Raw genomic sequence first — 26,683 nt, 5'->3', positions numbered from 1 at the left:
AAATATTTTAATTTATCATCCGTCAGCCAATGGGAGAAGAGAATTCGCACCCAACAAGAAACCATGATGGCCAATGATAACTTCCGGTTTAAATTTTGTATGAAGAAACACCTGACATTTTTTGAAGAATTCCATGTTCATACCGTTTACATACTGAAAATTTTGTAGGTAAAACGACAAAAAGGTTAATTTTTAATTGTAACAATGGCATATTGAGTATTTTTGTCATATTCCTACCGAGTGAAGGCTTGTCTAAAACTCAAGTTTCAATCATTTTATTTCCTTCTTGAGAAGCATGCATGGTCCTTGACATCACCTCTAAAAGAACTCTAACGAAACTTTAACATAGTTTTTAAGTTTCCGTACACGTTACGCCAATTCATAACTGTTGAATGAAAATTGAAAGCTTCGAACCGGCATGATTTACATTGGAACCCCCACTGGAAGCCTCTAAATTATGACATTAAAGTGGTATGCACTATTATGGATCAGGGTTTTTATGGAGTAGTTTTTTTAATTTTAAATATTAAAACAGACCACAAGTTAATACACAATTTTATATGTGCTTAAAAGTGCACTGTAATAAATGATTTATTCAAAATGAAATATTTTAAAGAATAAGACTTTTATATCTTTAAAAAAAACCTTCAACAACATATGCCTAATAGGGGTGTGTGAAATCCTGAAGTCCTATTTTCAAAGAAATTAAAAACCTGACGTCCCAAAATTCAAAATTTTTTTTCTCTCAAATACCGAAATCCTGAGCTTTAATAGTTATCAAAGGTACCAGGATTATAATTTAGTAACCAGACGTGCGTTTCGTCTACAAAAGATTCATCAGTGACGCTCATATAAAAATATTTATAAAGCCAAACAAGTACAAAGTTGAAGAGCATTGAGCATCCAAAATTCCAAAAAGTTGTGCCAAATGCAGCTATGGTGGTCATCTATGCCTGGGATAAGAAAATCCTTAGTATCCTTAAACATTGTTAAAACAGCTGTTCCTTGAGTTCAGCTAAAGGGTTTTGGCCCCCTTTTTAATATCATGTACTTACATGTACAGAGGGATTTTAAAAAAACATTTGTTTTCTTTTATTTTTATACGACTGCAAAAAAATATTTGGGATCGTATAATGGTATGATGTTGTCTGTGTTGTCTTCTTCTGCGCTGTCTGAGGACACATTTGGTATCCGGACAATAACTTGAGTTAAACCCTTTCGCCGATGAGTGCTGGTTTACCGGGATTCACGTTTCAGACAGCTGACGATGAGTCCCGTTTTACCGGGATAGGAATACCTCTTTTATGTTTCCCGCTTAAAACAGTACAAACATGAGTTATCTATCTTTGATGAGTACCCGGATGAAAGTGTAAACATGGCGCTTCCGTTTGTTGAAAACCATGTCAAAATCAGAGGAAATTTACGAGAATTTGAAATGAGGGAACATTTTTTTTGAAAGAATATTGAAAAATTGAAGCTTAACTAGTATACTTTTTTAACATAAAATGTCGTTTTATGTAAAAAACACTTGGAATGGACATCCTTCAGTGTGAGGAATTTGTACAGCCTCATATTTTTTTTTCAAAATATTGCTTATGGGTTAAAAAATTACTATTTGGGGTCCAAGAGCAGAATGTTGAGAATTTCACCAAAATAATGCTGAAAATTAGAAAATTTGAATATTTTATGAAGAAAAAAATATCAAAACATAAACAAAACTGTGAACATGATGGTTAGTGGATGAAATAAATACACAAATAACTACAAACAAGTTTTTATTGGCATTTATTATGAAGATCTCCCACTTGAGTCATAGTAGCCAGGGAAGCCATCATCTCAGAGTAGCTTCTGTCTGGGCAGCAATCGGTGAAAAGGTTAACTTAAGTGAACAGATCTCTTTGAAATTTGATAAGTAGGTTCAACACCACAAAAGGAATGTTTGGATTGATTTTGCTGATGATGGTCCCAACTGTTTTGGAATTAGGAAAGGGTCCCAAAACAAATTTTTTTCTACTTTCAGTGTATTAACTTGTGTAGTTTCTGGACCATAACTTGCGTGTATGTGTATTGAACCTTTCTTACATTGTTTCACAAGGGTTCCATATTACGAAAGGAAAGCTGGGATAGAGTTTGGGGGTAATTGCCCAATTCATGCAGGAAAAGTCTTTTTGCCAATTACCAATTTGATTCTGTGAATGCATAATTTTTAAGCAAATAACTTCCCTATGTCAATCCTTGACTGGTTCCATACCCAACAAAATTGGATTTTGCCAATGCAAAGCATGATAAATTGAAAGTGATGTATCGGCGGTTTAACTAATTTTTCATGAAAAATAATTTCTGATCAGTGATGTCAAAAGTATTCAGCTGAAATACAAATTAATGTAATTAAAAGATTTGAAAACTTTATAGATAACCCATATCACGCACAGATAACTTTGCTCTTTCTACTAACTCTCCATTGTAAATATAAAGTAATGTCCCTCATAAGGGAGACAACTAAAAAAGGGATCTCTAATTACAAGGTCAATTATGGGAATTGACAAAAAGACTATTAAGGGCTAAAAAGAAGCATTTTCTTGTTTCCAGACAATAACTTGTGTTTAAGAATATGAATCTTTAAGAGATTGCCTCGGTCTCATTTTTTATGCCCCACCTACGATAGTAGAGGGGCATTATGTTTTCTGGTCTGTGCCTCCGTTTGTTCATCCGTCTGATCGTCCGTCTGCGTCCGTTCGCTTCAGGTTAAAGTTTTTGGTCAAGGTAGTTTTTGAAAAAGTTGAAGTCCAATCAACTTGAAACTTAGTACACATGTTCCCCATGATATGATCTTTCTAATTTTACTGCCAAATTATAGTTTTGACCCCAATTTCATGGTCCACTGAACATAGAAAATCATAGTGTGAAGTTCAGGTTAAAGTTTTTGGTCAAGGTAGTTTTTGATGAAGTTAAAGTTACATCAACTTGAAACTTAGTACACATGTTCCCTTTGATATGATCTTTCTAATTTTAATTCCAAATTAAAGTTTTGATCCCAATTTCACGGTCCACTGAACATAGAAAATGATAGTGCAAGTGGGGCATTTGTGTACAATGGACACATTCTTGTTTCTTTATTATTTTAAATATGCATTGTCTTGATATTTCGAGGATTTAACTACATCTGCATGATCTTGAATCAGAATTAAAGGCTTGGAAACCCTGATATTGTATCAAATAAGAATACATTTTATACATGTTTTTCAGGTAAACTATGTCTTCAGATGAGGGTATGTGGGATCCCTCTGGAGAGGAAGAAGAGGACAGCCGCTGGGGATGTGCTGCGCCAAAGCTTGGTGGAAAGAAATTAGAACAATGTTTGGTTGGAAAGCAAGAAATCATGTTACCTGAAGCTTTAACTGAACAGGTGCTTACTTATATTTAATATTGCTGTACAATTCGCCTTTTCAGAATTTAAAGGATTATGGGTACTATATTTGTGCGTACACCCAAATGAAAAGATTGTTACGTCATTGGTTGAATTTGTTTTGTTTAAACCAATCAATGTTTTGGAAAATATTATCCAGAATGCATTAGATTCTGAAACGGCGAATTAAGTTGCACATGATGTATTTGATTATCTGATAATAAAAAGACTATTTTCAACTTTTGACGCTGTTATATATAAATTTATGACAGTAAAAGAATGATATTTTAATGCTGAACTTATACATTTCAGAAGCATGTATTTGATGAGGTAATGAGTGTTGATACATGGAAGAATGTACTGAATCCAGCACAGAGAGAACATCTAATGGTGAGTGTTACATTCTGCTATTTTTCTTGTTGAAAATACATGTTCCTGACTACTTTTAAAAAAAAAAGTCACTGAAGGTGCAAAATTTACAATATCACTCTTAGGATTTGAGTTAAAATCCTGTACATGACAGGTGAGCTTGACTTAAATATTAATTGCGAATCATTTTTGTTTTACCCCTTAAAAAAACATAGTTAAGTCATGGAACTCTGATTTCCTCCAATTAAAATTGATTGCCACATGTTATAAAGGTGGTATCCAACAAATGGACTAAAATTAATTTGGCTCTTTTAATTTTCATAAAATTTTACAAAATATTTACTTTGACCCTTTGAGAAAAATATAAAAATTTCAGAAAACTTGAGTCAATCACTTTGACGGAAAAAAATGGTTGGATAGGTAGAAGTTTGACAAACACTAATTTTGATCATTGAGAAGCTTAATATTTCCTTCAAAATACATGGCTCTTAATGATTTTACAGAGTTATCTCCCTATAGTGTTAGGTACCACCTTAAGTAGTGTTGTAAGGGGTGTGGAACATCCATCTATTTATGAACATACTTCAGTATTTAAACCAACAGTGCAATCTTTCAAACCATATTTAGTTGTCTGTTTGATTGAACTAGCAGAAGCAATGGTTAAAGAAATTTTTGAGCAAATTACATATGAATGTAACATAGAAAAGAGCAAAATTACAATAATAAACCCAGGTTATAGATATTGAAATATACTTGAATTTGTGTAAATTACACACCAACTTGGTCCAACTTAATATCCCTTTACATATTTCATTTGTATTTTACTTTTACATATATGTTATTTTAGAAATTCCTTCCATCATTTCCTGAAAAAGACAAAGAAGAAAAAGAATTAACTGTAAAGTAAGTGTTTACAGTATAAATTAAATGGGTTTGAACTCTGACAGGTAAACCCAGCAGAAGCTATATACATGTATACATTAAATATGAAACTTACAAATTTTTTTAATGTATTAAGTTGTCCGCTTAGTCCATTGGAGAGTTATTTATGTGGCCAGCATTTTTATTTGATTTTTGTAGAGGTCTGGTTATTGATAGAGACGGTAAAAAATCCATCCTTGCAAGTATTAAATGAAGTTACAACTTTTAAATTGAGCAGCTTCACATTTGCTTTATATCTTAGGAATGGCAATTACTTAAGGACTTTTTTTTGGTCCCCAAGAAAATTTTGAAAAATGAAGAGCAAAATTCTACATTCTAAGAAGGAATAAGTTATAATTGCATAAATCTTGAACAATTTCAAGAGATTTTAATACAAAATACCACATTACGTCACTAACAAAACCTAACAATGATGTCTATACACAATTGGTAAATTTAGAGCTGAAAATTGTGGAAAAAGAGGATATTTCTCACTGATACAGGGGCCCGTATTCGGACCCAAATAAGAGGGTTGGAAAATCACTGTGTTTTTACCATATAAAAGATAATTACTGTAATTTGATTGTTGTCTGTTTTATCATTATTTCAGGAAACTATTTAGTGGAGAGAACATAAAGTTTGGAAATCCTGCCCAACAATTCCACACAAAATTAAAAGGTAAACAACCCTTATTTGATACTACAGTCTAAATTTTATTGTTGACATTGGAAGATAATTGAAAGATTTGTACTTTTTGTGAATATGCCTTTCTTGTTTTTAACCAAAAAAACCTATTTATTTGTAAGGAATTTTAAATTGAAATAAAATGATGCATGGATTTTGGCTTTTCATTTTATTTTAAAACTTTAACATTCTCATATTTTGAAAACTAAAATCAAATTTATATGGAAATCAAACTCTATTTTCAGTAGTAAAGATCACTACCTGAGATTATTTTCTTTTGACAGGTGGCTTCTTTTCCCCAGACATAGCAAGATACAGTGGAATGATTAAAAATGTGAAATTTCGTGAATATGAATTCCGACAACAGAAATATTATGGTGATTTGTTGAGAGATATATTGTTATCTAGACAGGTGGGTGGAACACAACCAGAACTGTTAGGAAAAAAAATATATAACATGTCAATCTTTTGAGATGAAAATACTAAAACCTCACTAACATAACCTATTTTGGATTAGTGAACTTTATCAAGCCTTTGTTATCAACAGCCTTATCAATTTGTCGAAGTACTTGCGTTAGGTTTAGTCATTTGTCTTGTTCTGGTTTTTATATGGTCAGTAATTGTGGTTCTTCATCTTAAAGACTAACTGAGAGACTGTAGCATTTGGTCCCATGTTGTATATACATGTACATATTTATGATGTATGATATGCCACCAGCTGTTCCAGAGTTAAGGGGGCAACACACGAAGAAACTATCTTATAGAGGATCTTCAAACTTAGGTTAGAGGTCTGAAGGTAATCATGCGGCACAGTAGTATCCAGGATCACATAGAATGTGTTAGGGGCGTCACTTGGCATTCGTTGTCCCCTATTTGTGCATGTCATGTAGGTTGCAAGTCATCACTAGGCATCACTTGGCATCTGTCTATCAATATTACTGAAGATGTCATTTTCCTCAAGGACGAAAGAATAAAACCTATTTTGGATTCATTATTATTCGTTGGAAACCAATTTTTGTGTATTTCATTGGTACAGGTGAACTACAAGTTAAAATAGTCATTGGAATACAAATTTTAAAAAAGGATGTGTGCATACTTTGGCAAAACCACACAAATATGTATCCATGAAAAGGCTAGTTATCCACAATCCACAACAATTGGTACCCACATAAATAAATGAATCAACAATATTTGTTGCTAATAATATATACAGAAATTTTTGTCACAGAAACATGTAGATCTCATTAAATTACAGCAGTGATCTCAAGTATTTTATAACAGTTCATAATGAATAAAAGAATAGGAGCAAAGAAAAATTTCTAAAAGAATTAATTATACTTTTTTTTCAGTTTTATTCCTCCTTCTTTCCTGTTTGCAAATCTACATTCAAATATCTGAAATTTACAGATGAAATTATTTTAGAGATGAAACCAGTTTATTTTTCCTTTTAAGGTTTTGTTAGTATGGCACAAAAAATACAAGAGAGATCTTTATTTCTTATACATGTACTTAGATTTGATGCTTGTTACTTTTATTCCATAGAAAGTCTTGGGTCAGATGAAAAACCTCCCACAAGATGAAAGAATAAAGTTTGATCACAAACCACCTCAGCCTGATCCAAAGGAGAAAACAATAGAACATAGATCAAGGAAGAAATTCTACAGGTAATACTTGGATGTTATTACAGTTCATTTAAAAATTCTAGATTTAGATTGTTAATAAGAGGAAGATATTCTACTCTCTTTACTTTCATGGTGATACATGATCATTTGTGCATTTATTGATAGCTTATTTCCATTCTCAATTTTATTATACAAATAAGGAGATGTGGTATATGATTGCCAATGAGACAACTGTACATCAAAGTTCAAATGAAATTGACATAAAAAGAATCATTCAAGATTTTTTGTATTAATTTATTAAAAAAAAACTATGATATTGTATTTGACAAATCTTTTTGGTACTTGTCTATCGCAAAATCAAGTACCGGTATTTGGTTTTGATGTTATATTTGTTATTATCGTGGGATTTTGTCTGATGCTTGGTCTGTTTCTGTGTGTGCTACATTTTAGTGTTTTGTCGTTGTTCTCCTCTTATATTTAATGCGTTTCCCTCGGTTTTAGTTTTTTACCCCGATTTTGTTTTTTGTCCATGGATTTATGAGTTTTGAACAGCGGTATACTACTGTTGACTTTATTTGATATTTGAATTGTAGATTGTTAAAAGAAGTGAGACAGGAGTGTGGTGTAGAAGATACGTCATCAGAGGAAGAAGAATATACAAGTTTGTATTTTATTGTCTTTATTTTAAGAACAAGATGTATGATAGCTGTTATAGAACTCAGGTAGAATTTTATCGCCTCAGCTACTTTTATATTCTGTGTGTCTGTCATTCTGAAATAAAACAATTGTCTAAACTATTTTGTATGCTCCCATTGTAGCAGAGGGGACACTAAGTTTTATCATTGTCTGTCTAGGTCTGTACATCCCAAAAATGGTTTCTGTTCTTTAACTTAAATTTGCATCAAATGTTATGAAACTTGTACACAATCTTTATTTCCAGACAACACAGATTAAGTTTGAATTTGGATGGTGTAACTTTTATCTTTCTAGAGTTATGCCCCCTTTACAAATGGATTTTTTTGTTTTCATACTATAATTTAGTTTTCCTCTTTCAAATGTTATGAATCTTTTACACAATGCTAATAACCACAAAACTCATATTAAGGTAGATCAAAAGTAAATATTTTTTGAGACAGACTTTCTTATAATTTGCCAAAATGAAGATTTTTTCAAAAATATAATTAGAAGTATGGGTCACCGTGTTATTTTTCAATCAATGAGTCGTTGAAAATTGCCTAAATTTGGTTAGTTAGTTCATGAAAAACTTCTATGAGATAGAATTTTGAAATAAATTGTGAGAAGATAGGTTTCATAATATGTTTAAAGAAAAATAAAAAGAAACTATGGTGTCACCGATTTTGTTTCCTTGCTACAAGTAAAAATTTAAAAAATCACCATAAGCCCATTATAAATTTTGTACTAAATGAGTTATCTCCCCTTAAATGACTCATTTGAATTATTATTTTCAAAAACCAAAACATTTGAATTTTGTTTAAATATTTTAAATAATACAATAAATTACCAAGTTTTCTTTATATAAATAAACAGTCAAAACTATTAAATTGTAAATCTGTTTCCAAATTTGCAGATTTGGGCAAATAACTAAACTAGACCAATTTTGTACTGTGGTTGAACAATCCAAGACGGCAATACCTTAATTACAAATTTGGTTAGCCTCATTTTTACCATTCTTGAGTTATGTCTCTTTATAACATAAGTCAGGGGCATCATCTGTGTGTCCCATATATTTGTTAAACCAGCACATAATGATCAGAGTTTTTGTACATAAGTGTATAATGATGACTTACAGATATAGTTTGTGTTTTTTCCTATATTGTTGATAAATAGATCTGACAGGTAGTAGGATATAATTGAAAAATATAAGGGCATACACTATAAGCATGGGGACACATGGGGATAAGCATGATTAGCAAAAGTTGGGGTACAGGTTTTAATTTAATTAACCACTGTGTGATTTGTACCATAGAATGTTATCTGGATATTGCTTTAAAAATTGGTCTTAAAGAAAAACGATTATTATAGTTGATGCTTAAAATGAAATTAAAAAAACACAAGAATTTAAAACTAACATATATACTTGATTTCAGATCCTGCACAAAAAAGTAAGAAGCAGTTGTTTAAATCCTTGTGTCCAATTCCTTCCCCAGAACCAACCATACCCAGCGTGGTAGCCACGTATGATGTAAAACCCTCCCTGAATGGTGATCTGACAAGTAAGTGTGAGTGTCAAGATAAAAAGAAATTGGGTTATGTCACTTAATATTTCAATGTGGAATAAACAAAAGTTGCCATTCATTTTTCATTTTTGATGAACAATATCTGCGTGATAAAAAATATGAAAATTTTGTCATTGAAATAGAAAATTGAAATTGATTTACAAACAAGAGTTAAGATGAAGAAGTATATATTGTTATACTGTCAAACCTGGCTAAACCGAACCTCTTCTGGATTTAAGATTGTGTACGGTTTTGGCTGATGTTTGGTTTTATCAGGTTCACAACACATACAATTTGATATGACGGTGCTTTAGAAAATGTTTGGTTTATACAGTTTTTCGATTTAAGCAGGATTCGGTTTAGCCAGGTTTAACTGTACACGTAATTTTACTTTAATTGTAGGTGATGAAGAACACAAAGGTCCCTCTAATGCAAAATACCAAAGACCTATCAGTCCTGTAGATGTTACTGAAGAAGACTACTCACTACTTCTTAAAAATCATAGAAGAAAGCACAAGGAATGTGATATAATGGTAAGAACTGTTAAAATAAACAAAAAAAAAACCAATGAATTACTGTAAATTCAGAAATTAGTGTGCATATATTATTGCTATTTTGTAATTTTAGACTAAAAAATATGATATTAGTTTTTGCAGTATTGAGAAAAATCCTGTTTAATTCATAAAAAAAATTAAAATGCGAGTTTAAATAGTTGGGATTATAACCATGTCGCATTTTTAGGTCCCACTTACGGGCATTATGTTTTCTGGTCTGTGGGTTCGTCGTTAGTCTGTTTGTGCGTCCAGCTTCAGGTTAAAGTTTTAAGTTAAGGTAGTTTTTGATGAAGTTGAAGTCCAATCAACTTGAAACTTAGTACACATGTTCCCTATAATATGATCTTTCTAATTTTAACGCAAAATGAGAGTTTTTACCCCACTTTGACAGTCCACTGAACATAGAAAATGATAATGTGAGTGGGGCATCCGTGTACTTGGGACACATTCTTGTTTCAATAATAAAAACATTGCAATAATTTCTGAATTTGCAGTATTTTAAAATTGTGGAGAACTGTGATTACATCACAAGGTCATCAAGTGGTTTTCAATGCAGCACAATTAGTTATTGAGATGGGGAGAATGTAAATAGAGGGCTGTTTGATTAATATTTAGAATCAAGTCATACTCTATAAAAAATAATTTCTTTAGTGATAAATATATGACTCAGTCAAAGTTTCTGCAACAAATGTTTGATAAGTGAGTGAGAAAAATATATGTCATGAACTTTTTTTTTAACCTACAGGAATGTCCAGAATTGGACATACAGAATATTACACTAGAGGAAATAATGTCCAGATGTCAGGCTCACAAGAAAAGTCCTAAAATACAACCAGGTGAGTTCTGATAAAAGACTTAAGTGGGAAATTTGTATACATTATTTTGTAATTAAGATACATGAACAAAAATATCCCATCCTGTTTATTTGATTTTTTAAGGGAAGATAAAAGGTCAGAAACAAGATAAATATAGATTCTTACATTGATACCAGTGGATTATCGGATTTATCCAATCGAGATAGTTAAATTATCAATTTTAAAGTTCGAGCCGCCTCGGCGAGTACTTTAAAATTTATAATTTAACTATCGAGATTGGATAAATCCGATAATCCACGAGTAACTATGTAAGAATCTGTTTCTCTAATGATTAAAAAGACATTTTCTTTTTTTGTTTACCGAAAATCCCCTTCGAGTGCCTTTCACATTGCACGAAGTTGTCAATTTCATTAACACCTGTTATCATATTTTGGTTCATCCAGTCAGCCAAAAAGGTCATGACCCTTAAAATCATCCAATGATCTTCTGAGATCACCAGCAACCACACGTTGATTAAATTTTTTTATACAATGGGTTCGAAAAGGGATAAATTTCCATAGAATTAGAGAAACACATATAAAATAAAACTTTGCAAAACCGGTTTGGCATTTAAAAATAGTGAAATTAAAACTCCATGACAATAGACCTTTTTACACAAGTTGTTATAATTAGAAGAAAGTAAAATGTCTCTCAAAGTTTTAATCTTGGACAATTATATAATAGTGATTATTGACTCACTCAAAAGAAGTTATTCGAATACTGTAAGTTTTTTTACTTTGATGAAAGATATTTTGATGGGCTTGTGTTATTTTTAGCTTCTTCAAATTCAAGTATATCATTAAGTAAACGGAAGAAATTAAGAATGAAGGAAAGAGCAGAGAAGAAATTGAAAAAAGAAAAAGATATAAGATCGGAACAATCCACTCCAAGTAGATCTAATTTCACCGATGAGGAGGGAAGTGGAATAGGAGACTCGTTCTTCAAAACGGAAATAGATAACATGTCAGAATATTCTCTGCCAGAGTAAGTTTTAAATGTATTTTTCATTGCTAAAGGTTGCATTTCTATAAATATAGACAATTCAATATCCCATAGAAACTTTAACTGTGACATTTTTGCTATGAAATTGTGAGAAAATTATATCCTAGAGTAGAAAATTGATATACACTACTATTTTATCCAAAGGTCAAAACTTAGGGCTGTGTGGCACATTTTCAACATTAATGAGTTGTATGCCCTCAACTTGTTACAGGTTAAACTTATAATTAAATTGTGTACTTCCCATATATTTACTTTTTGCCTACTTCAGAATTCATTTTTCACCACAATGGTATGTTTTTGTACTGATAACAGTCCCAAGATATTTCTCTATGAGATGAAACATAGAAATCATATCTGGGAACCAGTATGTCACAAATCAAATTATGAATGAATATTATATATTTCCCCAAAAGAGGCGTGGTTTGAGAAACAGCTGTATTTACAGAGTGCAACCTACAAGTTATACACAATAGATATAGGAAGATGTGGTGTGAGTGCCAATGAGACAACTCTCCATCCAAATAACAATTTAAAAAAAGGTAAACCATTATAGGTTAATGTACGGCCTTCAACACAGAGCCTTGGCTCACACCGAACAACAAGCTATAAAGGGCCCCAAAATTACTAGTGTAAAACCATTCAAACGGGAAAACCAACGGTCTAATCTATATAAAAAAAACAATGAGAAACACGTATAAATTACATAAACAAACAATGTACAGATACATGTTATCAGGGCTGTTGCATTAAAACATGTAATGAACCAGGGAAAACACTTGGAAAGTAGGGTTGAACACCTATAGAGGCCATTTTTGAATTTGACTTATATTTCATAATGCAAAAAGTATCTCGCACCCACCCATAGTTAAAACATTCCTCTTTGGGTCTGTATGTTATGATGAGGTTGAAAAGGATTCATTTTATACACTAATGTATTAAAAAATGAAATCGTATCACTATTAAATTCATCATTGATTAGCAAGCTGATATAATCTTGTCTATAAAATATATTGTTGATAAAATGTATTGTAATGCTTGTCATACATATCCATTAAAATTGGTACTGTATATTTTTCAGATCCTATAGATCTAACACAATAATTGCAAAACAGAACAACTTCTTCAGTTTGGTCAGAGATTTATTGATAGATTTCTCGGATGGTAAAGGAAGCACTGCCAAGGTAAAGAGATAGTCATTGACTGTCTTATTGATGATACCGATATTTCTTTTCATTTACAAGTAGATTCTTTTTATTGATTCCATTAAAAATGTATGTGGAAAGATAGAAAAAGTCCTATTACAAGCAAATGAAAATTACTTTGTTACAGAAAAAAGTAAGGGAATGAGTTTAACATTTTTTGACGTTTTTATTATTTTGAATAATGCGACAATGTTGGTATCACAAAAATTAGAAGTCACATTCAGAACTGTGATACCTAAGTTAGTACATTCATGAAGTATCCAGGTTTTCCTGAACTTGAAATATAGAGTCACATTTTGGTCCATTTAAAAATTGCAATTATAAATGCATGTAATAATTTCTGATTTTAAAGTATTTACCAGAGCAGATAATTTCCTACTCTAATCAGATAATATATATAATGACTTTTCTTTTAACAGATAGAGGAAAAGGTACGAGAATTACAAGAATCTCCCAGTTGGAGTTCAATGGCCTGGACAAAACTGGAAACTAACTGGGTTGACACTGTTACTTCAGCCCTCAAGTTCTTAGCTGGAGAACTTATAGGTAAACCTTAAATTAACTTCAATCTAAAGTTCTGAACCTTCAAGTTCCTTGAACTGTTTAGGATGTTCTCCACTTCATTTTGGGTTGGGATGATACCAATGTAGTAACATCAGTTTTATGTGGTGTCTAATGTGCAATAAATGCTTTTGAATTTAAAGTCAGCTAAACGTTTTAGTTACGTTGTGTTGTAAAGGGAATATAAAGCTTCTCAATTATCAAAATTGGTGTTTGTCAAACTGCTATATAACCAGTGTCATTTTTCTGACAAAACGGTTGGTTCCAAATTTTTGAAATTTTTATATTTTTGTTAATGGGTCAAAGTAAATACATTGTCTAAATTTTATGAAAATTAAACGAGCCAAATTAATTTTAGTGAAAGTGTTGAGTACTACCTTAAGTCATATAAAGAAGGAAACAAAGTTTTATGTTACAGCAGATTTCAGTGAGTATGTAGCTAATGGTAATATCTTTGGTTAGCTTGTTTGTTAGCTGAACCGTGAAGTCATTGTTAGGTTAGGTAAACTACCCTCCTTTAATAGAAGACTAGCCCAACAGATAACCAATTTATCTCTCTGTAGGACTAAGCTACTTTAAAAGAAGGGTAGTATACCTTACCTAACAATGACTTCATGGTTCAGCTAACAAGCAAGCTAACCAAAATATTACCATTACCTACATACTGACTGAAATCTGCTGTAATTTCATATGCAGTTTTTCGTTTGTTCATACAATAAAAGACAATATGACCTATCATTTTGAATGACAGCCAGAAAGCGGATTTCTAGCTATATGGCGTAAGGTTTTTTATCTACGCCAACTTTCATATGTCTTCGAAAAATAACTTAACCAAATGAAATAAAACAAAAAATATTTGAATGTCCTGAAGATTCAAGTTTTAATAATGTTTGAAAACACTTTTACTGCAGAAAAATTGACCAAGATCTTAAGGGGCACCTGTTTTAAAAAATTCTATTGATTGTAAAATGAAGAAACAGATTGAATAAAATTGAGAATGGAAATGGGGAATGTGTCAAAGAGACAACAACCCGACCAAAATAAATAAACACAACAGCAGAAGGTCACCAACAGGTCTTCAATGTAGCGAGAAATTCCCGCACCCGGAGGCGTCCTTCAGCTGGCCCCTAAACAAATATATACTAGTTCAGTGATAATGAACGCCATACTAATTTCCAAATTGTACACAAGAAACTAAAATTTAAAAAATACAAGACTAACAAAGGCCAGAGGCTCCTGACTTGGGACAGGCGCAAAAATGCGGCGGGGTTAAACATGTTTGTGAGATCTCAACCCTCCCCCTATACCTCTAACCAGTGTAGAAAAGTAAAAGCATAACAATACGCACATTAAAATTCAGTTCAAGAGAAGTCCGAGTCTGATGTCAGAAGATGTAACCAAAGAAAATAAACAAAATGACAATAATACATAAATAACAACAGACTACTAGCAGTTAACTGACATGCCAGCTCCAGACTTCAATTAAACTGACTGAAAGATTATGATTTCATCATATGAACATCAGGCACAATCCTTCCTGTAAGGGGTTTAGTATCATACCATCATAACATATATGAGAAGAACATAACCCGTGTCATGCCAACAACTGTTTTTAGAATAAATGTGTTTAGTTCCGACGCAAAGACCTTATCAGTGACTCAATATTAACGCCAAAATATGCAATCTTTAATGACTTGACAACAGTATCGTAATTATATCCCTTTTTAATAAGTCTATTCAAAGGTTTTGTAAGTTTATGAGGTGAATACTGACACCTTTGTGCTTTATAAAGAATATTTCCATAAAAAATTGGATGTGAAATACCTGAACGTATAAAAAGTCTGCATGTTGAAAACCACTGAATATATTATATAAAATGTGTAAGAAATTAATGAATTTTGGTTATTGTAGGTGCAGTTCCTGATAATTTTGTACCGTTTTTGGATTATAAAGAAAGAGCCCAGCAATGGACCTGGATAGGTGCAGGCAGAGATTCTGATGATAAGTTGGCCCAATTTTTTAAACATTGGATGACCAATAAAAAACTTACAGGCACAGAGGAAGACGGAAGAGATGGATCTCCACCACCACCTAGATCGTAAGTATTATCAAAGGAATCAATCTGTTCTTATTGGATCATACCTTGTAATTAGATACTTTTCATCATCCACTCATTGTTAGCATTAATGTTATTAAAGGATTTCATTTCTTGTCTCCCTATTGTAATGAAGTGTGGCAATCTGGTAGATTAATCATCTCCTTACAATTTTTCATCGACTGTAGAGTACAATGCATTTCAGAGACAATTAGATTTAAAATAATGATAATTCTATTGCTATGCTTGATTCTAGCAATCTTACAGTTTTTATTAAGAATGTATTTTTTTATTGTAGAAAAACAACATTTGTGGTGCGGGCCACTACTGAAGATGAAAAAGGATTATTTAGGGAACAGGTATGAGTCAATTTTATGTTTCTGAAAAAAATTGTCTATTTTCCGTGAAAATAATATCGCCAAAAAATGCATTTTTTGAATGAAAAAGAAAGGTCATTAAGTTAATAAAATTTCTGCCTGATACTTGATACAATTTAAAAGTTCTCAACAAGAGACAGAAATAATCACAGTAAAGACTAAATACTTCATTTGTTGTGGTTCAAATATTGGTTATTTCTCAAAGGCAATCTCTTTTATCTATACATGAGGGGGATAGGACCTTTATCAGGACTCCGGGATCGATTTTTTTAAGCTCGGGATTTCGGGATTGACCCTTTCGGGATCCAGGAATCCTTTTTTTCGGATTTCAGGAGGTCGGGATTTACTTTATTTAAATTTCGGGACCTCGGGATTTCGTTTTTTTAAGTCTGGGATTTCGGGATCAGGACCCCTCCTATCCCCCCTCATATATGCATCATGAAAGTCCATCTAGAAAAGTTAGGTGGCTAATTCATATTTCTTGTGCAACTTCACATAAAAAACAATGGCGGTAAACACCTTATCAGAGAATGCTTACATTTACTTCAGTCTAAAGTGTGTTCACAAGTACCTTATTAAGAAGTATATTGATTGAAACAAATATATGGGATAAACTTCAATGAAACATTTTAACAGTTTACAACCTGGTTTAAACAAACATTCGAATGATGTTGAGCAAGTACTAAAAGCTTCCAAATAGCTCTTGTATGTAAGTTATGCTAGTTAAAAGAAAACTTGACTAATTTAGGAACTAAAATCTTTAATAGCTGAGCATATTGCTAATTATAGATCTATTTGTTAATCATGTTATTACAGATGATAAACTCAAATTTATATTTTAGGAGCGACGGAGATTTGAAAATCCCCATAAGTCTTTCACATATAAATTACATGGATATGAATCTGTTGTTGGTCCAGTAAAAGGTGTTTATACAAAAGAAAGTGCTTTAAACAAGGCCAGGGAGCATGCATTACTGGTGTCCTCTAGGCCTGCATTTGTTACTATATTAACCCTAGGTAAGTGAATAAACTCATCATAGCTACCTGGACTAAATTTAGTATATATGCCAGACGCACGTTTCGTCTACAAAAGACTCATCAGTGACGCTCGAATCCAAAAATGTTAAAAAGGCCAAATAAATTATGAAGTTGAAGAGCATTGACTCTTAAAACTTATGAAAAAGAAGTGTATAATAAATTTGTGAAATGTTTCCTATGTAAATTTAATTCTATAAATTCTAAGAATTGTAAGATATGTGTAAGCTTGTTGCACTATAAGCCTATTGAACTGATGTTGTTTAAGGTACAACAGTCAATTTTCATTGATATGTGTAAAAATTTTATCCAGAGAATTTTTTATTGAAACACTCGATAAATATGATACTTGTATGATTGCAGTATATTTATATTTCATAGTATCTCTTACTGATTACTTTGTTGTGAGCAAGATACAAGTTAATGTAGCTCTATGATATGAAAATGCCAATGAGATACGTGTTACAAGCTGCATACTCTATAGGACAAAGAAGTGATCCCATAAGAACAATGAAGAATAGAGACATATATATAAGTATTTCAAAACACAATCCTCCCTTCTTGTCTCCTTGACAAATTTGATGGAGACAAGTGTTTTTGCAGCCTTTGAACTGGAATCAATGAGTTATAACAAACAAAATTTACAATATAAAAATTATCAAGAGAAAACATAGAATTTATTTTCATTTTTTTTTTCATTTTTTATTCAGTAAGAGATGCCTCTGCTAGACTTCCCAATGGTGAAGGTACACGAGGAGATATTTGTGAATTATTAAAAGATTCTCAGTACTTAGCTCCAGGTGTAACTGATGCACAGGTATTAATATAACATATTACATACAAAAGTAAGCATAGAAAAAAAAAGGTTACACCGAGAACTGAAAAACAATAAACCATGATTAGAGAAAGACAACAATATTAGCATTCAAATCTTGAATAAGAAAACGCCAATTCAGAAAACTTATGTAAGGGTTTCAGACTTTAATAGGTAAACAAATATATTTCATTTTGTAACTATCAACATGTTAAGTTAATACTGAAACCTTGGTATTTTGCACTGTCGAACTGCATTAATCATATATAAAAAAGATGTGGTATGATTGCCAATGAGACAACTGTCCACAAACTATCCATATGTTCATTTGTGATATTGCCACTGACTGTATATCGTCTTGTTAATGACATGTACAATGTGTTTTCATAGTGTTAATTTATAACGGCAAAAAAGAAAACTGTTTGGCTGATTTTTACATGTCGTCTGCTTCAAATTCAAAATTGATGGTTTTGATGTCAATATCTGATTTGTAAGAGTTGCAGTAAAAAAAGAATAAGTATTGTGATTGATTGATTTTTTGGTAAAGCCTCAAATTGTATTCTATCTATTTCTTAGCATTGTACAACATGTTTTTATTTTAAAGCTAAAGTAAAGTTATTGTAGATATAATTAAAGATGACTGTTTCAGCTAAATGTGGTAGTCAGTGGTGCTCTAGACAGACTGCATTCAGAAAAGGATCCCTGTGTTAAATATGATGTAAACAGAAAATTGTGGATCTATCTCCACAGAAACAGAACAGAAAATGAATTTGGTAAGTTTTCAATTTTTTGATTAAAATGATTTTTTTTTGATTTTTTTGATTTTTTTTTTTATCAAAAACCCTTAGTTCTGATGATTTAAATAAATAATTGTATATTATTTATTATTTTTTAATATGGAAAATATCAGTGTATCTCGATTGCAGAGCATAAAAAGTAAACATTTTTTTCCTTACTGTTGATTGATAGTTGTTGAAAGTTCAAAATGACGGAAAAAAATCACAAAGCAATGAATATTTATTATGAGACATTAGACATAAAGCTTTATTTAGAGTCGGTATAAGCAAGCAACTACAAACAAAGCTCTGAAGAGCTTTCAAAAACGACATAACAACAAGTAAAACAAAACATACATATCGAGTCATGCACACAACATTAAACATATAAAGCAAGAGTTCAATCAGTATATAAACATGCAGCACAAAAGCTCTTTAAGCATCTTACAAGTTAAACACAAACTGATACATGCAATTATGAGATAAAAACACAAAAGCACAAATGAGCAGATATACTTCCCGTATTTTGGCTTATATCAAAGAAATGTAAAATTTATGGATTATTATTACAATATTAATCATTAAAAAATGAATCATATAACACTGTTGTAATTTCATTTCTATTTTTAGAACGAATCCACCAGGCACATGGTGCTGCACAGAAAGCAAAGAAATCTCTAGCACAAACCAGTAAACCCAAATCTAGCAAAGCTGTAAGTTATTGAAAATAACTAGCATATCATTGAAACCCTTAGTTGGTCGGCTTATCTTTTATCTTTCCTCCTATACATTTCTAGGAATATGATAGGTTAAAAGCTTGTGAAAACCATGTATATTTAATATTAGGGTAGTTGGGAGGAGGGGCTTATTTCATACATGGTTAGTAGTGGAGTTATGTCCCTTTATATTCCAAATACGGTAATAAGGAGGCGGGGCTTATTTCATACATGGTTAGAAGTGGTGTTACGTCCCTTTAGAAAAACAAAACAGTACTGAGAAAAAATCATAAAGGTTTCAACAGACGAAGAAAGTGATGATAAAGTGAAATTAATTCATAAAACACATTTAAATCTAACAAGTTGTCATTGTTGGCATATGTTTTTGTAGGACCTGGCATAGGAAGTAGTTTCTTAACCATGTTAATGCTAACTGTATTGGAGACTTGTTCATTTTGATAGGTCACTAGTCTTTTTACACGTTAAGATAGTCATCAAGATAAATTCGTTACATAGTGTGCTAGTGACGTAATTAGGTATATATGGGGTCAGTAAATTCCATATGAGGATTCCAGCTTCACTCTCACCCCATATGGAATTTACTAACCCCAGATATAACGAATTAGGTCACTAGCACACTATGTAACTAATAATACAAGCAAAAAAGACCTTGTTAGTGTTTGAACTTTTTATTTCAATTAAACCTTAATAATGAAAAAATAAAATATCTAATTGATGGGAATTTTGACCCGCTGGGTCACTTTTAAATCTTATTGAAAACAAGATGACATTAAATATATGTTATTGTGAACAGCCTATTTGATACCTTAACAAACCAAGCACAACAGCAATATTATTGATTATCAGGTAATCATTTTCATTATGATCTCATACTAAAATGAACCAAAAGAATAAATAAGTAATTGGAAAACATGTCAGTATTGAAAGTGTATTTGAATTTTTGTGATATTATCTGTTTCAGAAATTAAAAGATACTGCAGCCCAACAGAATGCACAGACTGTCACAAGTCTAAAAACTAGTGTAAATAGTAACCCAGAGTCCCTTAGTTCTCCACAACCCATGTCTTCAGCTGTTCAAAGTCCTAAAATCAATAACCCATTAGTAAACCAGAGTCCCAGAACATCAAATGTAGGAGCCAGAACCGTGGCAGCTGCCTTAAAGAATGCCACCGCTGCCAATGCCACTCAGAGTTCAGTGAATGTAACCTTACCAATTACAACTATAGCTTCTACGAGAGCTAATCAAGTAACAAGTGCTAATATAATGTCCTCTCCGACTGGAGCTACGATAAGATTCCAGCTTCAACAGTATCAGTTACAACAACTTCAACAACAGAAACAACTTCAACAGAAGTTACAACAAGTGGCTGCAGCTCAACAAGCAAGTAATGCTGCTAAATTAGGTGAGTAACCTGATTATAATGTGCACATGTACAACATGGATCATATTGTAGTAATATTTTATCAATTTGAAAGATTAGTTCTACAAATAAATGATTTTTTTGCAATATTGAAAAACTTTAAATACACACTTTTGCTTTTATATCAGGCAAAATATCATTCTTAATATATAAGTATTAGTGACAAGATTTCAAAATTTTATCAGTTTTCATTAATTGCAGAAATGTAAAGCCCTTTATCTAATACCAAAGGCACTATTAAAAAAACAAGAAGACTGATTTTAGACAGCTTAATGTAATTAAAACATCTTAAGCATTTGTGAAGCTTTTTATTTATTAGATTTATAATTGATTTTGAATTCAAGGGGCATGTGAAGTGGTATTATCATACATGTCCTTTATCAAAACCTTCCCTTTGTCATGTTAAACTGATTTTTCTTTTCAGCCAAATCTGGTAATGATATAACAAGTCCCCAGCCTACAAATGTGACACAACTCAAAGGAGAAAATCTTCTCAAACAATTACCACTCAGTATACTTCAAAGTTTGCAGGCTTCCGTTGCTGATGCCTCATCTCCAGTATCTCAAGCTATAACACAAAGTCTAGCTTCCGCTATAAGGCCACAGTTGATACAGCGACAAGCCTCCGCTGGTTCTCCTGTTCCTCAACAATCTCCTGCTGGTACCCCTACTCCTGGATCCCCTGTCCCAACACGATTACACACTCCTCAGTCTGGTGTAGTGACAGCAACTTCATTATCTTCATTGATCCAGTCATCAGGAGCAGGTGCTCCTCTAGTGGCCAGACTCGTACAACAAATAGGAGGGAACCAGATGGTCAATGTCAGTAATCTTTTAGCTGCCCAAAGAGCACAGAACCCTAATCAGGGGTCTTTAACCAATGCTACGCTAAAAATACAAGGTAAGTAGTATAGAAATAATATCCAAATGTAATGTAGACGCTGCACTATCCAAACATTTTATCTCTGTTCTGATGAAAAGGTTCATCTAGAAATTGGTACAAATACTACTGCTGGAATTAACATTTTGTTCTATAAGGTCTGATTCAGAAATAGAAACACTGATATATTGGAAGACCCGCTTTGCAGATTCCACCATTTATACATATTAACTTGTTCTTGACTTCTATATATTATGAAACCACAAAGAAAGCAAAAAAAAAGTAAGTAAAGTACCTTATGATCCCAATTGCTTATTGTGTTCCATCATTTCTAAAATAGCCCAACCAGTTTGTATATTACACTTTTAAAAAATTCTGAGAGTAGAAATTGATTGAGAAAATTTTGAAGTAGTTTTTAAGTAGAATCTGGTATTCATGAAAAGCAGATAAATGTTATTTCATGTTATCTTTATTTTAGGATTTACAGATATATATAATAAAAATATGCCAGCAACATTGAAAGTGATTTTTTCTTCTTTATTATTAGGTGGTAATGTAATGGCTGGAAAACCAATCCATTTAACTGGTAAACCGAGAGGTCAAATTGTACATATCGCAGGAAAAGGTCCGCAACAAATGGGGCTCATACAGGGAGGACTTCCCACCATAAGCATAATACCTCAGGCTGGAGGAACAGGAGTCATGACCTTGGCACAGAATAAAACCCCTGTACCAGGTAATTATCAAGTTCTTATGTTATAAAGGACAGTAATCAAAACCAATTTTAAAATGAAGTTAGTTGAACTGTAGGCTAGATTTGTATGTGTAAATTAGTAAATTGTGAATACAATTCAACTCCAGTGGTCAAATTTGTTGACTTATAAAGATATAGTGACTTTAACGTGAGCAATTGGGCCCTCACCTGTTCAATCCATTCAATTACAAGCATAAAATCCTAGAATATCTGACTTTAAGCAACCAACATTCAAGCAATCCTAGAAAATCCGGCAGTCTTCATGATTAACATTTGAATCCACAAGCCTGAAGCTTAATTTTCCGAAAAATTTTGTTGGAATCTGTAGGCTTATAGAGAAGAATTTTACAAGGCTGAAAGCAATTATACAAGCCTGGGCTGGTGGTCTTGTGGTTAAGGTTGAAGATTAATCGATATTGTGTAGGTTATAACTGCTTTATAAGTGTTAATTTTTCTATTAGATTATAAGAGAAATAAGTAAAAACAAATCATCCACTTTACAGGGCATTCAGAAGCCAACAGAACAGGTAGTCCATTGACAAATGTTATAACAACAGGTGTCTCCTCTTCTGTCGGTCAACCAAAGGTTGTGACCCCTTCTCATCCAGGAATAATGGTCACTCAGTTAACTCCTGGTAACCTGGCTCTCAGACAGGCAACCAACCCCCAGACTAAAGTAGTTACTGCTGGACAGTCTGGTTTACTATCAACACAATTTCTGGTACCCTCAGGATCAGCCGTATCTCAATCTCAAATAACTCAGCATGGTAATTATGCTTGTATATTTAATATGATATTAGCGGTGTATGTAATGTATTAGCAATCTTGTACTTAATGTTGTCTTGTATAAATCCTATGCAAAATTAGGAACTAAAATTGTCTCTCATTTTAATAGTTTGATTGATTTATGAACTGTGGATTCATTTATTTTTGTGGGTACCAATTTTCGTGGTTTGAGGAGAATTTACATATTCGTGGATATTTAATTTCATGGTTTTGACAAAGTCTACACTCATTCCTTTAGAAAATTTGTAATTCTTTGAATATTTGAATTCGTGATTCTCCTATACCCACGAAATCCATGAAAATTGGTATCCAACGAATATTAATGAATCCACAGTATTTTTTTGTATTAGACACATTCCAAACTAATTTGTTAAAGACTGCATAAGGGCTATTCAATTAAAATGTATTCGGGAAGTTTAATTACTGAATGGTGAGTAATGGGTCTTTTTTCAGTGTGAGTCTATTACCATTATGCAAAATCATCTAAAAAATGGTTCTTGGTTGTAGGGATATTTTGAAAGTCCTTTCCTACCCTTCCACATACATTTTAATGGAAAACCTCTAAACTTCTTTCGTTTCACATGATAGACACTTATATGCTGACAGATTTTATTGCATTATGATATTAAAAGCAATAGTTTTTGTTCAGCCTTGCTGAAATCATGAAGGAAAGGCAAAGGGGTGCATCAGGTGGCGGTGGTGTCAGAAATGTATTGGTTTGTGATTAGGTTGGTGTCAGGGGAACCTCTAGTAGTCAGTGATGTTTGATATGCATTCGGATTAGTATTGCTCGTCTCATTTCCATGGAGTTTTTTCGACTTAGATACTTAATTCATGGTCTATTATTGACTAAAACTTTTGCTTTGCTTTCATGTTAATGATTGGTGATTAGGTCAGATTAAGATGAACCACTAAGGTTAGGTCAGTGATATTTTGTAAGCTGTTTTATTTCTCAAATCCGGTCACTTTTGCCATGCAGATTATATGGCCCTGTCTGTCCCCTCAGTCATATGAGTGTGAGGTAATATAAAAAAGAAGATGTGGTATGATTGTCAATGAGACAACTCTCCACAAGAGACTTATAGAGAAATATACTTCATACCTTTGAATTTCACAATCCAGATATGTTTATTGCCAGATATTGTTGGAAAAAAATATTAAGTTTAAGAAATTACTTTGTCTTCAGAAAAGATAAAATTTTCATATTTGGTCAGTAATACAAATTCTCCAAATTTATTACTTAAAATTGAAATTTAGCACAGCATAAAAGAACTTAACAGTAAAAGCCACTTTCTGTTATTTTCATGATGTTGAGTTTAGAACTATCTTTATAATTATAGGTGGAGCAGCACCCATTTTTATGACAGCTGCAGGAGCTAAACCAGGACAAAATATTCAAGTTGTTCGTACAATGCTGGGACAACAAGCTGGATTAAAACCAGGACAAGCTACTTTACTTATATCTCAGCCTAATCTTCAACAATCTGGAGCAAATTTAGTTTCCACTGGACAAATTGTTCATAACACTGCCACTGTTCAAGGGAAAGCTGGTGCTAAAAATAAAACTACACCTGTTTATGCAAGAATTATAACGCCACCTGCTGGCATGCGGTTAGCAACAGTAGGTGCTGCAGCCGGACAATCAAATCAAAACGTTGGCATGATTCAGACTGTCAATAAACTTATCTCAACAGGAAATGTCTCCATAGCAACCACACATCCAGGTGATGGTGATCATGTGATAGTGTCAAAGACCAGTGATAACAAAGAAGGAAACTCATGATATTTTGTGATACTGATTAAAATATATTTGTTATGTTTTTTGGAAAAAAAAGAAATAGATATACGGGATGACTTATTCTGTTAAGGTCAATGGACAAAAAAATTTATGGCTAAATTCTATGAAGGTTATACATATATGTGAATGAGGCAGAAACATGCACACAATTCAAAACAAATAATTTGAGGGTTGAGGGACCGAACTTTTATATGGATAAAGGTAGACATGGGTTATATGACAATGAGGCAGAAACATACACACACAAAAAAAAAACAACAATAATCGAAAGACATGTAGAGGGAAAAACAGACAGGTGACTATATATCTCTAAATCAACTGGGGTCTATCACAGATGTGAATAAATCAGAAACAATCAAAAGATCTGGTCTTGAAGAAACTTTTGAATCAGGTTTTTGTACTCAAACTCCAAAATCAACCAATCAAAACATTGGATTTCATGTTTCGAGCATGATTTTTGTTCTCTGAGCACTGAGCAAATTTTAATGAATTTTACTCCTGCAATCAACACTATTCTCCAAAAACACTTTTGAGGAAAAGAATATGAAAACTTAGTGCAAATTTTTTTTTCTTTCTTTTATACATGATCTGTAGGTTGACAAAAACTTACCAAGTAAATATTAAAAAGAACACACAAGAAAAGTCAGGAGAAAAATAACCCTTACAATAAATATAACATCATATTGGATAATAAAACCACAACAGACAGAGAAAATTATGCTCTACTTATAAAGGATGAGTTACTGTAGAAAGCATTCAAAAGTACCCAATAATTACCCACTGATAAGATATCATGCTATCCTACACGTGTTAGTGGTTGCTATACTTATAATAGATGATTTAATACAGCAATGTCAAACGGTACAGGAAGAAAGGTTATACAATGCAAAGAAAAGAACACTACATGAAAAGAAAAATGGTTTTTTGCTTTGCTTATTGTTGAAGGCTGTACTGTTCCCTATAATTGTTAGTTTCTGTGTCATTTTGGTCTCTTGTTGACAGTTGTCTCATTGGAAACATCTTCTTTTTTATAATTTAAAAGTCTTGTTTCAAACTTTTAATTAGAAAAATAATATTCATCCAAAAATACAAGATTCAGGGATGAACAACAACCTTTAGCCATAAGACTATTAAGCCATGGTGACATATTTGAAGGACAATTCCTGAGTTTGTAACTTCATGAATAACATTACCATGAAATACAATTTTTATAAGAGCACAATTTCTTTGGAGGTTTGTATAATGCTATGATGTTGTCGTCTTCTAAAGACAAATTTGGTTTCCTGACAATAACTTTAGTTTAATTGAATGGATCCCTAAGAACTATTTCTTTAAGATTCAATACCACAAAAGGAAGGTTGGAATTGAATTTGGGGGTTATGGTACAAACAGTTTAGGAATTAGGAGCCAAAAACAAGCATTTTTGTAGTTTCTGGACAATAATTTGAAAGTGTATAGATCTATATATGAGATTGTACTACAATTTTCCATATTACAAAGAAAAGGCTGGGAATGAGTTTTGGGTTAATTGCCTCAATCATGTAGGAATTGGGGGCCAAAAAGAAGAATTTTTCTAGTTTCAAGAAAATAGCTTGTGTTTAAATGTGTGCATCTCTCTGAAATTGTACTTCAAGGTTACATACTACAAAGGAAAGGCTGTGATTGCCCCAAACATGCAGGGATTTGGGATAAAAAAAAAAAGGGGCCAAAAAGAAGCGTCTGTCTATTTTCCAGACATGTAATAACTTATGTGTAAGTGTATGGATCTCTTTGAAATTGTACTTCAAGGTTACAGACT

General features: G+C 32.3%; 1 protein-coding gene across 5 annotated transcripts; it reads left to right on the top strand.

Moving 5' to 3' along the window:
• The first annotated feature begins 30 nt into the window (after nucleotides 1–30).
• On the top strand, nucleotides 31–24,933 carry LOC134695944 (nuclear factor related to kappa-B-binding protein-like). Of its 5 annotated transcripts, none has more exons than XM_063557438.1 (25): nucleotides 31–164; nucleotides 3,247–3,406; nucleotides 3,719–3,796; nucleotides 4,623–4,678; nucleotides 5,307–5,374; nucleotides 5,665–5,792; nucleotides 6,923–7,044; nucleotides 7,596–7,663; nucleotides 9,111–9,236; nucleotides 9,642–9,772; nucleotides 10,539–10,629; nucleotides 11,424–11,631; nucleotides 12,728–12,830; nucleotides 13,271–13,397; nucleotides 15,324–15,510; nucleotides 15,806–15,866; nucleotides 16,727–16,901; nucleotides 17,630–17,736; nucleotides 18,383–18,506; nucleotides 19,140–19,222; nucleotides 20,208–20,649; nucleotides 21,092–21,568; nucleotides 22,095–22,283; nucleotides 22,805–23,068; nucleotides 24,428–24,933. In XM_063557438.1, the coding sequence occupies exons 2-25, from the start codon at nucleotides 3,254–3,256 to the stop codon at nucleotides 24,868–24,870; spliced, it is 4,011 nt and encodes a 1,336-aa protein (XP_063413508.1). In that variant the 5' UTR covers nucleotides 31–164; nucleotides 3,247–3,253; the 3' UTR covers nucleotides 24,871–24,933. The 5 variants fall into 5 exon arrangements, with proteins under 5 accessions (XP_063413508.1, XP_063413504.1, XP_063413509.1 ...); XM_063557434.1 differs by having other exon boundaries at nucleotides 9,111–9,242; XM_063557436.1 differs by having other exon boundaries at nucleotides 34–168; nucleotides 9,111–9,242.
• Nucleotides 24,934–26,683: the final 1,750 nt, after the last annotated feature.

Source organism: Mytilus trossulus, chromosome 14 (assembly GCF_036588685.1).
Source record: "Mytilus trossulus isolate FHL-02 chromosome 14, PNRI_Mtr1.1.1.hap1, whole genome shotgun sequence".
Lineage (NCBI taxonomy): Eukaryota > Metazoa > Mollusca > Bivalvia > Mytilida > Mytilidae > Mytilus > Mytilus trossulus.
This window is presented reverse-complemented; position numbering and strand designations above follow the sequence as displayed.

Bases quoted from the DNA above. Each gene is read 5' to 3' on its own strand.
- LOC134695944 (XM_063557434.1), top strand. From the start codon at position 3,254: ATGTCTTCAGATGAGGGTATGTGGGATCCCTCTGGAGAGGAAGAAGAG. The intron at 9,243-9,641 runs GTGAGTGTCAAG...CTTTAATTGTAG, and splicing joins TGGTGATCTGACAAGTAAGT to GTGATGAAGAACACAAAGGT. The intron at 21,569-22,094 runs GTAAGTAGTATA...CTTTATTATTAG, and splicing joins TGCTACGCTAAAAATACAAG to GTGGTAATGTAATGGCTGGA.